This window comes from Anomaloglossus baeobatrachus, chromosome 1 (assembly GCF_048569485.1).
Source record: "Anomaloglossus baeobatrachus isolate aAnoBae1 chromosome 1, aAnoBae1.hap1, whole genome shotgun sequence".
Taxonomy (NCBI): domain Eukaryota; kingdom Metazoa; phylum Chordata; class Amphibia; order Anura; family Aromobatidae; genus Anomaloglossus; species Anomaloglossus baeobatrachus.
In genome coordinates this window covers 735,241,134-735,258,313 of record NC_134353.1, presented here as the reverse complement: position 1 = coordinate 735,258,313, position 17,180 = coordinate 735,241,134, and the positions used below count along the sequence as shown (strand labels likewise).

The 17,180-nt window shown below is 47.6% G+C and overlaps 1 protein-coding gene across 2 annotated transcripts in view; it reads left to right on the top strand.

The window, feature by feature from the left end:
- Positions 1–17,180, top strand: part of TMEM132B (transmembrane protein 132B) — an 853,124-nt gene that overhangs the window by 226,262 nt on the left and 609,682 nt on the right. For both annotated transcript variants that reach the window (XM_075322424.1, XM_075322431.1), the window contains exon 2: positions 7,894–8,779. In XM_075322424.1, the coding sequence (XP_075178539.1) occupies positions 7,894–8,779 (886 nt within the window). The remainder of the gene's footprint in view (positions 1–7,893; positions 8,780–17,180) is intronic.

Sequence of the window (17,180 nt, the reverse complement as noted above, 5' to 3'; positions counted from 1 at the left end):
GGAGGGGGGAGGCAGCACATGGAGGGAGGGGGGAGGCAGCACATGGGGGGGGGAGGCAGCACATGGGGGGGGAGGCAGCACATGGGGGGGAGGCAGCACATGGAGGGAGGGGGGAGGCAGCACATGGGGGGGAGGCAGCACATGGAGGGAGGGGGGAGGCAGCACATGGGGGGGGGAGGCAGCACATGGGGGGGAGGCAGCACATGGGGGGGGGAGGCAGCACATGGGGGGGGAGGCAGCACATGGGGGGGGAGGCAGCACATGGGGGGGGAGGCAGCACATGGGGGGGGGAGGCAGCACATGGAGGGGAGGCAGCACATGGAGGGAGGGGGGAGGCAGCACATGGGGGGGGGGCAGGCAGCACATGGAGGGGAGGGAAGGCAGCACATGGAGGGGGGGGGAAGGCAGCACATGGAGGGGGGGAAGGCAGCACATGGAGGGGGGGAAGGCAGCACATGGAGGGGGGGAAGGCAGCACATGGAGGGGGGGAGGCAGCACATGGAGGGGGGGAGGCAGCACATGGAGGGGGGGAGGGGAGGCAGCACATGGAGGGGGGGAGGGGAGGCAGCACATGGAGGGGGGGAGGCAGCACATGGAGGGGGGGAGGCAGCACATGGAGGGGGGGAGGGGAGGGGGGGGAGGGGAGGGGGGGAGGGGAGGGGGGGAGGCAGCACATGGAGGGGGGAGGGGAGGCAGCACATGGAGGGGGGGAGGGGAGGCAGCACATGGAGGGGGGGAGGCAGCACATGGAGGGGGGGAGGCAGCACATGGAGGGGGGGAGGGGAGGCAGCACATGGAGGGGGGGAGGGGAGGCAGCACATGGAGGGGGGGAGGGGAGGCAGCACATGGAGGAGGGGAGGCAGCACATGGAGGAGGGGAGGCAGCACATGGAGGGGGGGAGGCAGCACATGGAGGGGGGGGAGGGGAGGCAGCACATGGAGGGGGGGAGGCAGCACATGGAGGGGGGGAGGCAGCACATGGAGGGGGGGAGGCAGCACATGGAGGGGGGGAGGCAGCACATGGAGGGGGGGAGCCGATTAGGTGCAGTGGCAGCCGATGGAGGCGGCGGCCGATCGGGTGCAGCGGCGACTGAAAGGGGACGGTGGCGACCAGGGACAGCGGCGTGGCGGGCAGCAGAGGTGGATCGGCGGGCAGGGACAGCGGCGGGAACAGCGGCGTGGCGGGCAGGGACAGCAGCGGTGGATCTCGGCGGGGAGCGGCGGTGGATCTCGGCGGGGAGCGGCGGTGGATCTCGGCGGGGAGCGGCGGGGGATCTCGGCGGGGAGCGGCGGGGGATCTCGGCGGGGAGCGGCGGGGGATCTCGGCGGGGAGCGGCGGGGGATCTGGGCGGGGAGCGGCGGGGGATCTGGGCGGGGAGCGGCGGTGGATCTGGGCGGGGAGCGGCGGTGGATCTGGGCGGGGGAGCGGCGGTGGATCTCGGCGGGGAGCGGCGGTGGATCTGGGCGGGGAGCGGCGGTGGATCTGGGCGGGGAGCGGCGGTGGATCTGGGCGGGGAGCGGCGGGGGATCTGGGCGGGGAGCGGCGGGGGATCTCGGCGGGGAGCGGCGGGGGATCTCGGCGGGGAGCGGCGGGGGATCTCGGCGGGGAGCGGCGGTGGATCTGGGCGGGGGAGCGGCGGTGGATCTGGGCGGGGAGCGGCGGTGGATCTCGGCGGGGAGCGGCGGTGGATCTCGGCGGGGGATCTCGGCGGGGAGCGGCGGGGGATCTCGGCGGGGAGCGGCGGGGGATCTCGGCGGGGAGCGGCGGGGGATCTCGGCGGGGAGCGGCGGGGGATCTCGGCGGGGAGCGGCGGGGGATCTCGGCGGGGAGCGGCGGGGGATCTCGGCGGGGAGCGGCGGGGGATCTCGGCGGGGAGCGGCGGGGGATCTCGGCGGGGAGCGGCGGGGGATCTCGGCGGGGAGCGGCGGGGGATCTCGGCGGGGAGCGGCGGGGGATCTCGGCGGGGAGCGGCGGGGGATCTCGGCGGGGAGCGGCGGGGGATCTCGGCGGGGAGCGGCGGGGGATCTCGGCGGGGAGCGGCGGGGGATCTCGGCGGGGAGCGGCGGGGGATCGGGGGGGGGGGGGGGGGGGGTGCTATAACTTACCGATGGGCACCTGCAGCGACCGCTCTCATCAGCTTTCACGGACGGAGTGAAGCTGAGGGTAGCGGTGACGGCACAAGATCCACAGTGATTGGGAGAGATCGGTCACAAGGCCGGTCTCTCCAATCAGAGCTGGGGGCGGGTGAAACAAAGTTCACCCAGCTCCAGCCAGTCATCAGTGCTACAGCAGCACTGATTATGGCTGGATTGCAATGTGTTAGCCATTTTCAATGGCTGACACATTACAGTGACTGTAATTGGCTGAGCGGCGTTCGTCAGCCAATCACAGCCTCTGTAGGTTCGGGGAGGAGGCACCACCCCTCCTGAGGTCAGGCAGAGGTCCCCTCCTTCCCGAATCCACCGTTTAGGTAAACAAATTTCACTCCCCGGGGCTCCGGGACCGCGATTTCGCCAGGACGTACTGAGTACGTCATGGGTCGTTTAGCACCATGTGACCATGACGTACTCAGTACGTCCAAGGTCGTTAAGGGGTTAACAGTGTCAGCATAGGTGTGAAAAGGATAAATTACTTTGATAAGAGGAAAGGTAACATCCAGTTATAACCAAATTCTTATGTTTCCAAGACAAATAATAGAGGTAGAACAGTGAAGAATAATACTAAGAAAAAATGAATAAAAATTGTTACCTAATAGGTAATATACGTCATAAAAATATATGTAATTTTTTTACATGGTTAAGGTATGTGCAAGTACAAACAGTAATGATACAACTTTTTGATAACATCATTAGGCATAAATGATTTATTTGCAATATACATCAATAACATATATTGTATCCAGGAGGTAGCACTAATGCGCAAAGCTCAGCAATATGTGTTTAATCTACAGTAGTGATGTAACACTGGACTCGATCATTGCTTGAGTATTGTTGTCTGTAGGCTCCACGGAGGGCTGCATTTCTCAGTAGAGTATTCGAAAAGCTCCCAGGGCATTGAACAAATTTGTCTTTAGGCTACTAATATATGCAGGAGAAAAGGATGTTCTTTTAATCTCCTGCGGGAATATCCACCCCCTCATGCGGGAAAGGGTGGATATTAATGTTGCATTTACATACATTTAACTAGCCGGTGATCGACTATAAATTGTCTGTGGATTACAGCAACACAACGGCGCAACATACACCAATATGTTACATATCCTGAAAAGGCTGCCCAAGCCCTATTCTAAAACACTATTAGTATGGTATGCAAAAATCAACCACAATTAGGGCTTATTTTTGAATTAGGACTAATATTTTAAGCATACTCCAAAAAGCAAGAAAATTCCTGCTAGGCTTAATTTCTGGGTAGGTCTTCTTTTGGGAAAATTGTATTAACCAGAGGGGAGAGCTGCTACAAAGAATACAACCTGTCCAAAGGCACTGTGTTCACTAATAGATCCTCATTTAAAAAAGTGGGTGTTCAGATAACAAAACTGATGTAGGGTATGTTCACATGTGTCTTTGCAGGGTATGTTCACATGTGTCTTTGCAGTTTTTTTTCTGCATCAAAAAAAAGTGGTAGGAAAAATTCTGTGTAAAATATGCAGGATTTCTTGCATTATTACATATGTTTTTCACCCATTCATTTGAATAGTTGAAAAGCGTCGCAAAAATGCTGAAAGAATTTGCAATCTGTGTCTTGGTAAAAACGCAATAGTGCTCAAAACAAGCATGAAAAAACCCCAGCGTGTGCATGAGATTTCAGAAATGTCATTGATGATGCTGTTGCTGTAAAATACACAGCGCTAGAGTGGTGCTGTAAATGTAAGTCCCCCTTCCCTCTTTATTAGACTTAATGGCTTCATTCTTTTTCTGCCCTACTCCGGTCCCGGAGGTGCCGCCTTATGCCCATAACTTCTGACTAGCTGAAAGTCAGATGTTACGTCACAAGTAAAGATGAGCAAACCTGAGGTTCGGAATTTGGGATTGGAAACCGACTACCAAATAAACAAAGTTTGGGTTTGAAGTTCGAGTGAGTTACGAGTGCAAAACACTCAAGCGAGCAGCGCTGTTCTTTGGTATGAGTGATGCTCAGCCCTGTGCGAGCCGTGTGTAGTGTTTGAACGGCTCGCACTAGAGGTAAAAATCAATGTGATCAGAGGCAGAGTGCACACACACATAAAAAAAATTGAAAACCCCACCCACCCTCCTCCAGAAGTGTTCTGCTTATGGCTGTCTGCATGTGGGCGGAGTCACAAACTGCCTAATTACAGACTTCTATTGAGGTTCGGATCAAGTCAGAGTCACAAACCGAACCTTATCTAAGGTTCGCATGTGCCCTCCTAAGATTCTCTCATCTCTAGTCATAAGTTCTCAAAGCAAGTCTATGAGAGTCACAACAAGACTCTCATAGACTTGTATTGAGTTGTGACCTCCGACATGCTCTACGAAACAGTGGAGCTGCCGGCAGGTGACAAACTGCTGGAGACTGAATGGAGCGACACTGGAAAAGATGGAGCTGGTGGCAGGTGTGTATAAGACATGGGGCAGGGGACTTAGATTTAAAGCTCCACTCCAGCGGTGAAATAAAAAGAAATGCTGAAGTGGTGCTTGAAAAGAAATTTGGTTGAAAGGACAGATAGATTTTTGTACTTAGAAAATGAAAATATTATCACAAGTATCTCTGCAAGACAGCAAATAATAATGATTAACCCTCCGCTCTGCTATTGTCGCCTCTGGTGTGGCAGTTAACAATGCCCAATAAAAGTGATTTAATCATGCTGTACTGACTTGTAGCGTAATATCCAATGCAATTGCTTTTATATATCATAGATCATATAAATTATGTTCATTGGAGAGATAGAAATACAGAGCTATCTTCACACATTATAGATCACAATGAATTGAGTCAATAAAACAGCATTTAATTTCATGTACAAGATATATGGCTGATTGCATTGGGTAAATATACTTTGCGCGGGATCCTCAGAGTTTGATGCTGGGTGACATCTATGTACCCGAAGTATTCACTAATACTGAGCTTAGAGAAGTGTGGAAATGGGAAACGGATGAAACGACGGGATCCATATTTTAAAACAGTTTTAAAGCCGTGATATCGTTCTACGTTTACATCTCTTTCATTACAGAGCGCTTAGTGATAATATGTAAAATGAGACGCATTAAAAGGAATAGTGCAGAAAATACATTACGAGATTAAACTGAATCTGTGGATCATTTTTAAGGTTGGATGCTACTCCGAACTCTAAACCGTATGCATCGGGGGAGGGGCATTCGCCTCTCTCCTCTCTTGTTTCTGCTCAGTATTACAAACAGCGCTTTAAGAAAAAAAGCTGAGATTAAAAAATGGTTGTTATTATCTTTTTGTCCAGAAACAGCTGCATAATTAATTATAGGGCTTGTGTTAATAATATCAATAGAATGGGGCTGCCGTGCTATGTCAGTCTATGCACAATAGTGGTGCTGCTGTTAGTAAATCACATCATTAAAAGGAATCTGTCAGCAGGTTTTTGCTACCTGGTCTGACAGCAACATAATATAGGGGCAGAGATCCTGGATACAACGATGTGTCACTAAAGGCCCCGTTACACGCTACGATATATCTTATGATATGTCGTCAGGGTCACGTTGTTAGTGACGCACATCCGGCATCGTTTGACATATCGTAGCGTGTGACAGTTGCGAGTGACTGTGATCGAGCAAAAATACTCACCTTATCGTTGCTCGTTGACATGTCACTAATTTTCAAAAAATCGATCGTCCTTCTGCGCGCCGGTTGTTCATTGTTCCCGAGGCAGAACACGTCACTCCGTGTGACACCTCGGGAACGACGAACACAGCCTACCTGCGTCCCGCCGGCAATGCGGAAGGAAGTGGGCGGGATGTTACGTCCCGCTCATTTCCGCCCCTCCGCTTCTATTGGGCGGCTGCTGTGTGATGTCGCTGTGACGCCGAACGTCCCTCCCCCTTCAGGAAGAGGATGTTCGCCGCCCACAGCGAGGTCGTTCGGGAGGTAAGTACGTGTGACGGGGTAAACGACTTTGTGCAACACGGTCAACAAATTGCCCTGAACGCACAAACGATGGGGGCGGGTGCAATTGCACATGCTAACGCACGATAAATCGACGCTTGTAAAGCGGCCTTTACTGATCTGCTAAGTGTAGGCATTATAAAATCACTGTTTTATCCGCAGGAGATTATCTCTAGAAGACTGTTTGTAACCCTGCACCCTACCACGAATTGGCAGCTTTCTGACTATACACAGTGGAGTGGCGCAAATAGAGTCCAATGTGCCCTGGTGCAAAATTTGAACATGCGTGTTGGTCAGATGTATGTTCAAAATTCTATAAAGACCTTATTTCTCCCACCATCCTCCTTCATAATGTAGTAATGTCCCCTACTCAGTACTAATACCCCATCTTGTGCCCTTTCATGGTAGATATGTCCTCAGATGCACATCCAGCTAAAGTATGCTTTAGGGTCAACAGGCCCCCTCTACTCCCGTGCGTGGTCACGACTACAATTGTTACGCCCTAGCACAGTGTATACAGAAAGCTGCAAATTAGTGGTATGGGTGGGGTTATACATAGCTCAGCTTGCAGAGAATCTGGAAATATGCAGCAGATAAAATAGTTTTTAATCATAACTGCAGCAAGTAGCCCAGTAAGGTAAGCAATACAACACTGGAATCAGGGTCTACGCTTTATATTATGCTGCTTTAAGATGGAGTAACAAAAACATGGTGATAGATAGATTCCCTTTAAACAATATTTTTGGTCTCATACAACTCCTTTTAAAACATTGTCCAGGGAATAAAAGGGCTTTTACCGCTCGTCACAGCGCAGCATCTCGCGCACTCTCTCCATCGCTGCAGAGCGTTGCAAGCAGGAGCCATGCTGGTAAAACTCCGCCCACAGCCCAGTCACTCAGGGAGACTGAGGCCGGCTTCGGTGATGTTGGGTCAACTGGAAGTTGATGTGACATCACCGGATCTCCGAGGTCATGGAGCCCGGGGATCACGTGATGGGGATGAGTGGACCACAATAGTGTGCTCAGAGGCAGAATTGGCTGATCAAGGTATTTGAGAAAAGCCTTCTTTATGAGCTTTACATCGATGTGTGGCCATTATGGTGTGTAGTGGACTACCTCTTTAACAAATTGGAAGTGCCTGTTTCTATGCTTAGATGGGACCAGTGCGTAGAGACCAGTGGGGACTTAGTAAGTGTGGGAATGCAAGTTATGCAGAATTATTAAGAATTATTATTTCTTTTATTTTTTAACCGTTTTGAATAACTGTTTATATAAATTTAATATGTTTGAAAAGCTCTTTAAAGAGACTCTTTGAGCAGACTTTTGCAATATAAACTGAGAGCAGTATAATGTAGGAGCAGAGTCCATTATTACAGCGCTGTGTCACTTACCTGGCTGTGCTATTTAATACAATCAGCATTTTATCAGCAGAAGACTATGGCTACATGACACCTTGACATTAGCAGTGGAGTTCATCCCCATCCCCAGCCCTAATTAGCAGCTCACCGTCACTATACAATGTACAGAGAAAACTGTGGTGTGGTCAGGTAATAGACAGATGCAGTAAACTGTGATTGTCATAACTGCTGCACCCAGATACATCACTGGAATCGGTGTTTCTGTTCTTCCCTTATGGTGCTGTTAGACTACATAGCAAAAACCTGCTGACAGATTCCCATTAAAGTTGTCTTTTTAACTTCATACTGCATTGTAGGAACATCAGTCTATTATTAACTGACAAAAAAACTCAACTTTCCCCATGGAATTTTGCTAACCTTGATACTCTCTTTTTTCTTCTATGCAGTGACAGAAAGTCGGGTGACAATGGACACTATACAGAGGTTCTCATCTGTCCCGGTTTATCTACCTGTGAGCTATCATGTTTGTAATTCTGAAGTCTCTTTCTTCCTTAAAGAAGCCAATCAAGACCTCATGAAGAACTCAAGCTTGCAGTCCCGAACTGAACCGCTTTTCATTTATAAAGCCAAGGTGCCACCGGCAATAAATGCCACCTATGGACCCTACTCAGCAGAACAAACTGTGCCAAAAAATGTGATTATTACCTCAAGTACTTTCAGTTCAACCAACAGATTCACATTTAACTGGCAGTTAAAATCCCACATAATAGAGAGCACGATATATTCTGACAAACCCAAGGTGCAGGCTTTATTTTATATCACAGGCAAGGACTGGCAGGACTATCATCCATCAGAGATCTTACCATGTGTCAGAATGGTTGCGGTCCTAGAAAACCGTGAACTTTCGGCAAGTTGCAGACTGAAAGGACAGCTGGGGTTATGTGTAGCAGAGCTGGAGCTCCTGCCTAGTTGGTTGAGTACTTCTCTTCCCACAGATGGTCAGGTTTTCTCAGTTCCCTCGCAAGGAATTCCAGTTGAACTGCACTCCATTGTATATACCACCAATGAAGATGAAGAATGTTCTTCAGAGGAAACAAAATGGTCAAATAGGATTCAACCCAACAAAGACACTGACCAAAAAGTTTCAAGTGCAATGGAAAGATTTGGCAGCGTAATTGTATATCCCACTCAAGACACCATGAGAATGTCAGTGCTCCCACTGGATAATAATATTCAGATCCGATATCCACCAAGTCCAGTGAAAGTAGGAGACATCGTAACGTTCTTCGTATCAGTGGCAGGAAGTTCCATGATCCATCAATTCATGTTGAGGTATGTTGTGCACTATGGAAAAGGTGAACTTTTTTTTCCACTATTCTTTATGTCCATCTGATATTGGAGGTTTTAACTTACCAGATTCACAATGATAACCCTCCAGGACATATATTCTTTCATAGCTTAAGATTGAAGAGCAGACATATGGACAATGTGATATTCTAAGATTTTTAATCATTCACTCAAAACTGTACTGAGTACTTTTAGTTTTATACGATGCATCACATTATAAGACGCATCCCAATTTTAGAGGAAAAAAAGGGAAAAAAATATGGGGTTCGTCTTATTATCCTGTGCTGTCTTACAGGAGGTGGGGCAGCAGCAGTGGTGGAATGGGGTCACAAGAGGCAGGGGCACTAGTGGAGTAGGGCGATGCTGCTGGTGGTGCAGCAGGTGTCACAGATGCTCACTGCGGAAGCTGTGAGGCAGTAGGAGCGAGCTTCAAACAAATGGTGCCCGGAGCCAGCGCATGCGCAGATGCAGCTCTTGGGTTAATGACAAGCCGAAATCTCATATGCACACGCGCCACCTCCAAATGCCATTTCCCTTAAGTCCGCTGCAGGGAGATCAATGGGCCAGAGGCGGCACGTGTGCAGATGAGATCTTGAGCCGAGAGCTCTATCTGTGCACGTGCTGACTCTGTGTGCCATTATTTGAAGCCCATAGCACAGCGCCCGTGGCCCGCAGTGAGCCTGTAGCACAGTGTCTGCGGCACGCAGAATCTCCCCTGCCTCTTGTGACCCATCTCCACCACCCCCAGTAAGCTACATCCAGAATATAAGATGCACCCCTCATAATCCTATCAAATTATTTGGAGGAAAAGTGCGTTTTATAATCTGAAAAATACAGTAATTAAAATCGAGTATTACTCCTTGAAGATGACCTACCACCACACCTGACATTTCTGTTTTAGGAAATTACAATTTCTATGATTACCCATGAAAATAAGCTTTTTTTTTTTTTTAAATAACTTTTCCATCTGATAAATGTATAAATTAATTGACAATTAGGTGTTATCACTCCATGTGTCAAATGGGTGTACAAATCCTCTCCATTCCTTCTCTATTGCTTCTATGGCTTGCTCAGTTTTATTGCCATCATACTAGATGAGTTTTATCCAACCCCTTTTTTGTTACCACTAACCTAATTTTGCATGCTTACCTCAATATTTTTGCTTGTTGTATGTATTTACTGTGATCTGGTGATTACTTTTCTTCCTTGACATATTGACATATTGGTTTAACATAACAGCATTGGACCAGAGAGCAGCTGCTTCAGAGAACACAAAAATGCTTTTCTAATAGGCAAAGGAGTACAGTATTTTTTGGACTATAAGACACACCTAGGTTTTAGAGGAGGAAAATATTTTTAAAACATTTCAATAAACAAATGAGGTAAATCTGCTGCTGAAACTGTTATGGGGGTAATGTCCTGCAACCTGGTATATACTATACAGTATGTCCCCCATCCTGGTATGTTTGATCCCCATGATGGTATATATGTTCCCCATCCTGGTATATATGTCCTCTATCACGGGCCCATCCTGGTATATACGCCTCCTGTTATGCCACTTTTTTTAACACACACAAAAAGTAAATGAGTGCTCACTACCCTCAGCTCCCCCTGTGCACAGCGTCCTCTTCTGATACTGGCAACTGACTTTGGCCTGTAAGCGATGGGCAGCACATGACATCACTGCCATGCGCCCTCAATCACACGCTGACATCAGCTGCCAGCTAATCCAAAAGGAATATTCTCTGCTCTCCACACCCATAATCCTGCTCACGTCTTAGCGCCAAATTCAGCGCCGAGAGGTGGAGGGATTATGGGCATGGGGAGCAGTGAATTTTCATTTTCTTTAATAGTGGACACATGTGTTCACCTCAGCTGTCGGCTTCCTGCAGTGTCGACCCTGCTCCTTGCTCCTGTGACTTGCTCCTCCACCACAGCCGCTACCTCCTCCCACCATGAGCCAAGTACACTCAGACTACAACAAGCAACCCCCACTTTCTGCCAAATTTTAGGGAACAAAAATCAGATAAATAGTGTACATTGCACCTAATCACACATGCAAATAAAAATATTCTTCTTCCATTATTTTGTAATGGTCTTTACTACACCAGTAGAGTAAAGCTGGTGTCACACATAACGACGACGACAACGACGTCGCTGCTACGTCACCATTTTCTGTGACGTTGCAGCGACGTCCCGTCGCTGTCGCTGTGTGTGACATCCAGCAACGACCTGGCCCCTGCTGTGAGGTCGCCGGTCGTTGCTGAATGTCCAGCTTCATTTTTTGGTCGTCACTCTCCCGCTGTGACACACACATCGCTGTGTGTGACAGCGAGAGAGCGACGAAATGAAGCGATCAGGAGCCGGCACTGGCAGCTGCGGTAAGCTGTAACCAGCGTAAACATCGGGTAACCAAGGGAAGACCTTTCCCTGGTTACCCGATGTTTACGCTGGTTACCAGCCTCCGCTCTTGCTGCCAGCGCCGGCTCCTGCACTGTGACATGTGGCTGCAGTACGCATCGGGTAATTAACCCGATGTGTGCTGTAGCAAGGAGAGCAAGGAGCCAGCGCTAAGCAGTGCGCGCGGCTCCCTGCTCTCTGCACTGTGACATGTAGCTGCAGCACACATCGGGTTAATTAACCCGATGTGTGCTGCAGGAGAGCAAGGAGCCAGCGCTAAGCGCGGCTCCCTGCTCTCTGAACTGTGACATGTAGCTGCAGCACACATCGGGTTAATTAACCCGATGTGTGCTGCAGGAGAGCAAAGAGCCAGCGCTAAGCGCGGCTCCCTGCTCTCTGCACATGTAGCACAGCGACGTTATGATCGCTGCTTCTGCTGTGTTTGACAGCTAAGCAGCGATCATAACAGCGACTTACAAGGTCGCTGCTACGTCACCGAAAATGGTGACGTAACAGCGACGTCGTTGTCGCTGTCGTTTAGTGTGACACCAGCTTAAGGCGGGCTTTACACGTTGCGACATCACTTCCAAAATATCGTCGGGGTCACATCGTTAGTGGCGCACATCCGGCGCCGATAGCGACATCGCAACGTGTAAATCCTAGGTGCAACGATAAACGATCGCAAAAGCGCCAAAAATCGGTCATCTGTGTAGCGTCGTTCAGTTTCATAATGTCGGGTCGACCGCAGGTACGATGTTGTTTGTCGTTCCTGCAGCTCCACACATCGCTGTGTGTAAACCCGCAGGAGCGACAAACATCTCCTTACCTGCTTCCCGACGGCAATGCGGAAGGGAGTAGGTGGGCGGGATGTTATGTCCCTCTTATCTCTGCCCCTCCACTTCTATTGGCCGGGCGATTAGTGACGTCGTGGTGACGTCGCTGTGACGCCGAACGCACCTCTCCCTTTAAGGAGGGATAGTTCGTCAGTCACAGCGAGGTCGCCGAGCAGGTATGTGCGTGTGAAGCTGCCGTAGCGATAATGTTCGCTACAGCAGCAATCACCACATATCGCATGTGCGACGAGGGCAGGTGCTATCGCGCTGACATCGCTAGCAATTGCTAGCGATGTCGCAACGTGTAAAGCCCGCCTTCACGTTTGGAAAATGCATTTGATTTTAACTATTAAGTACAAAGTATAATTTATTTTGGTACCTGCTAATTCCTTTGTGTGATACAATGATGGATAAAGCATAGTTTCATTGCTAGTTTGCTCATGTTATAATCAGCATGAAAGTTGCTCAAACAAACTGAATTAGTCCAGTTATAACTGCTGGGATTACATAAGACTCATTTTCTGATAGTTCCCTCATTATATCCAGTGCAGTGGCAGTGATCAAAGGGATTGTTTGCTCAACCATATTTTTGGTCCAAGTGTGATCCGGCAAATTGGATTGTACTTGGACCAATGTTATTCTTTGGGGCCGTGCACAAACTCTGATTGTCTCCTTAGACCAAGTCTCTCCGTAGAAAAAATCTCATACTGTCTGAATTGCCTCTATAAATCGGTTTGCACTCAGACATGCAAGTGAGTGGGTCCATGGAAAACATCGGACTTCACCCGGATGACATCATGCGTTCAGTGGTTCCAACTGAATCTACCTTAAAAAATAATTCAGATAAACTCCTGATGTTGACCATGGAATACAATGACAAGTTCAAGTGAAAATTATTTGTGTTTTTTGTGAATGTGTGTCTTTTTAAATGGGAACAGAAACATAGCGGACTAGGTTTTTGTGCCCACCTTTGTTCATATAATTGCATTTTATGGTGCCGCCAAAGGGTTGTCTGAATCACATTTTTAAGGGGACTCAGGTGGAATCCCAAAACACTACAGAAAAGTCGTAAGAGCATAGCAATACATTAAGAAATGATGGTTAGTAATATATTGGTGAAGTAATATTAAAAATAAACGTGAGAGTTATTCCAAATTAATTAATTTCAGCAATTTTAATTGAACTCCAACATACTGAGATAATTACAATCATTACTTTTCCATTAGTGAAATTTCAGTATTGGTGGTGTTTACTTTCTATGAATGGTAGACTGCTTTGAAAGAAGCTCTGAATATGAACCACATGTCAAAAGAACACTAAGTTGTGGCAGTGGCGTAACTATAGTCTGATGGGCCCTGATGCAGAGTTTGAGCCTGGGACCCCCTCCCCTTGTCAGATGTATGGGCCATTGTAGCATTCTAAATCTCATAAACACATACAAGTTGACCCCCTCCCCCTTCATTGTGTAGTAATGTCCCCCATCCTGTACTAATGTCCCCCATCCTGGGCCACTTCCTGGTATATATGTACCCCATCCTGGTAAATATGTCCACATCATGGCCTGGTGTATGAGCCCATCATGGCTATATCCTGGTATATATGGTCCCATCCTAGTATATATGTCCACTATCATGGCTCCATCCAGTTATATATATCCCCATCATGACCCCATCATTGTATATCTCCCCATTATGGCGCTATCCTGATGTATGACCCCCATCATGCCTATATCCTGGCATATATGGTCCCATCCTGGTATATGTCCCCATCATGGCCCGATCCTGGTATATATCCCCCCATCCCGCTATATAGCACTCCATTATGGTATATAGCCCCTCATCCTAGTGTATAGCCCTCCATTGTGGTATATAGCCCCAATCCTGGTATAAAGACACCTATCCTGGTATATAGCCCCCTCATTATGGTATATAGCCCCCTCATTCTGGTATATAGCCCCCCCACCACGCTGCACACAGTAAAAAAATAAAAGATTGTACTACGTACTATTGTACTTTCATAATGAGGCATTTGAAATTTTGTATAGATTTATAGGATGAAAGTATAGAGAGCTAGGATGGATGTATAGCTAGATGTACGGACAGACAGGATGGATGGATGGATATATAGATAGAATGTACAAACAGACAGTATACACAGATAGACAGACAGACATTATACACAGACAGACAGTATACACAGACAGACAGACAGTATACACAGACAAAGAGTATACACAGATAGATAGTATACACAGACAGACAGTATACACAGATAGACAGACAGTAAACACAGACAGACAGTATACACAGATAGATAGTATACACAGACAGACAGTATACACAGGCAGACAGTATACACAGGCAGACAGTATACACAAACCAGACAGACAGATAGTATACACAGACTGCTACATATTGCACACTATACAGGACACACATATCTTATACATAGCACATAAGCATAAGACAGCACATAACACATGATTCACATTATACTTACCTCCTTCTTGGCCTCCTGGAGTTCAGAGGATCTTTAGAAGCACAGGGGCCCAAGAGACAAGGGGCCCATTTTTACCTAAAAAAACAGGTAGAATTGTGCTTTTGATGAGATCTTGGGCTGAAAATGTCCCATATATTGTTGTTGCACAAGGGTCCTTTACTGTGTCCGCCAGTGAGTTAGTCTATAACTGGCAGTAGGAATGGCAGTAGGACAGCGCCACCCAGGGGAGAGATCAGAAAGAAACACAAACTAGCTAGGAGTTAACTCCAAAGCTTCCAGACTGGCCAGACCCTTGAGTCCCAGGAGTACATAGAGTGGGGGTTAGGCTACTTTCACACTTCAGTCTTTTTGTATCAGTCACAATCCGTCACTTTGAGAAACAACTGAATCCTGCAAAGTAATGTGCAGGACTCAGTTTTTTCCCCATAGACTTGTATTACCGACGGATTGTGACTGATGGCCTTGGTTTGCATCCGCTAGGCGAGTGATCAGTCATGAAACGATTGACCATCGGGCGGAAGCAACACAGAATGTAACGTTTTTTGTAGCACTGAAAAAGCGCACTGCGCAGAATTCCGTAAGCGGCCGTCGTTGGTTATAATGAAAGCCTATGGGTGGCGGCTTTTGTCGGCATGCATTAAATGATGGATTCCAGTTACGGAGCTATTTTTACCAACAGAGCATGCTCAGATGTGTAAATTCCCTCCCTCCCTCCTCCCTCCTCCATTACCTGGTGACAGGGAGCAGCCGGCCCACGGAATACACCGACGCTGACCAGAAGGTCAGGGATGATAGGGGCAGTAGTACCTGCCTTTGAGGTGATTATTGGGCGGTAGTACCTGTGTGTGTGCTATCATGATGGAGGCGGTAGTGCCTGTGTGATTGCTGTCATGATGGGGACAGTAGTGCCGGTGTCTGTGCTGTCATGATGGGGGTGGTATTGCCGGTGTGTGTGCTGTCATGATGGGGTCAGTAGTGCCTGTGTGTGTGCCATGATGATGGGGGCAGTAGTGCTGGTGTGTGTGCTGTAATGATGGGGGCGGTAGTGCCTGTGTGTGTGCGGTGATAATGGGGGCGGTAATGCCTGTGTGTGCAGTGATGATGGGGGTGGTAGTGCCGGTGTGTCTGCAGTGATGATGGGGGCAGTAATACCGCTGTACGCGGTGATGATGGGGGCAGTAGTACCGGTGTGTGCAGTGATGATGGAGGCTCTTTCTCTCTCCTCTTTGCCAGGTAACAGATCCGTTTTTTAATGGATCCGTCCCATCAGTTGTAATACAATCTGCAACGCACCAGTCCCATCAGCCACAAAACTGATTGTAATTGATGAAAAACAACGGAAATATCAGCCTTACTGAACAGTTGCCCTGCATTGGACGCCAATGGAAGCGGCAATAGAGGGAACAGTCATCAGCGCAGATATCATACAGCAATGCATGAACTGGCCATAGGTGTCCTGACCTTGAGACTGATAATTTGAGTTAGAAGACTCACGGTTGTTCTGTTCATTGACATCCCTATATAGTCCATGAAATCCACTCACCTGAAAGCGACCCCACCAAAGCGAGACCTTAAAGTGCTAAATATCTACTTAGGTATCGCTTGAGATGAAGATAAAAATACGCACTATTAATATAAAATCTAAACATAAAATATTGAACCAGAGAAAACATTTACAGTGTAAACAGGGAGGCATTTCTGTAAGAAAATATCCCCATATTAGGCTTTTCCATTCATTTTAATTGAAGCAGTTGTTTCTCAGAAGCCTGAAGTTTTGTGACAGCTCTTCAGGTTATTTAACCACTTCAAAGTCATCCATAATGTGACGAAACTGTTAAAGCACAGTCCAGTTAAGCCCGAATCTGTCAGTGTATTATTTTTCTGACTCGGTCACAGTCTTGCAGACAGTAATAGGATCGGATTAGCCAGTTTTAATTAGTTTCCTTTTCAAAAGATTCACTCATATTTTTCCTTCTTAATTTTTTTTCCGTTTGGCAGATCTAGCCAATTATCTTCAAACAAGTTTTCCTTCCATTAATGTTTTTTTGTTTCATTTCGAATGACACAAGGACAGCAGCAAGGAGACAATGTTATACTCAGGCTGCACCCCATCGGCGTGCTTCATTAGCAGAACATCTTATAAGACGAGGCTCTCCTAAATTTCCATTTGTCTTAGGTTTCACCTAATGCCAGATCCTCGTCTTTCTACAGGAGCCATATAACCTGCTGATATTCTCCTGTATGTGACTGCTTTTTATTTATAGTAAACTGTCCTAAAGTCTAGAGTTTTTATATCAATTAATTTCTTACTTGTCTATGCAGATTTACTGTAAAAGAAACAATAGATTGATTTTAAACATGGAAACATTGCTAATGCTCTGCAAACATATATAGTTTTAAAAGCAATTTTCTACTTTTAGATAAATCTCAACAAACATATAATTTTAATTGATTTAGCGGTTGAGTTCCTTCCAATATAAAAATCTCTATTTGCTGTTGGTGAATGAGAAAATTTTTCTTGTATTCAGCGGCTGAAAGCTACCTTGTTTTCACTGAAGATAATAGCAGCTTAAAGAGCAAAGGCTTATGGAAAACTGCCATATTAAAGGGAACCTATCACCAGATTTGGGCCCTATAAGCTGTGGCCACCACCA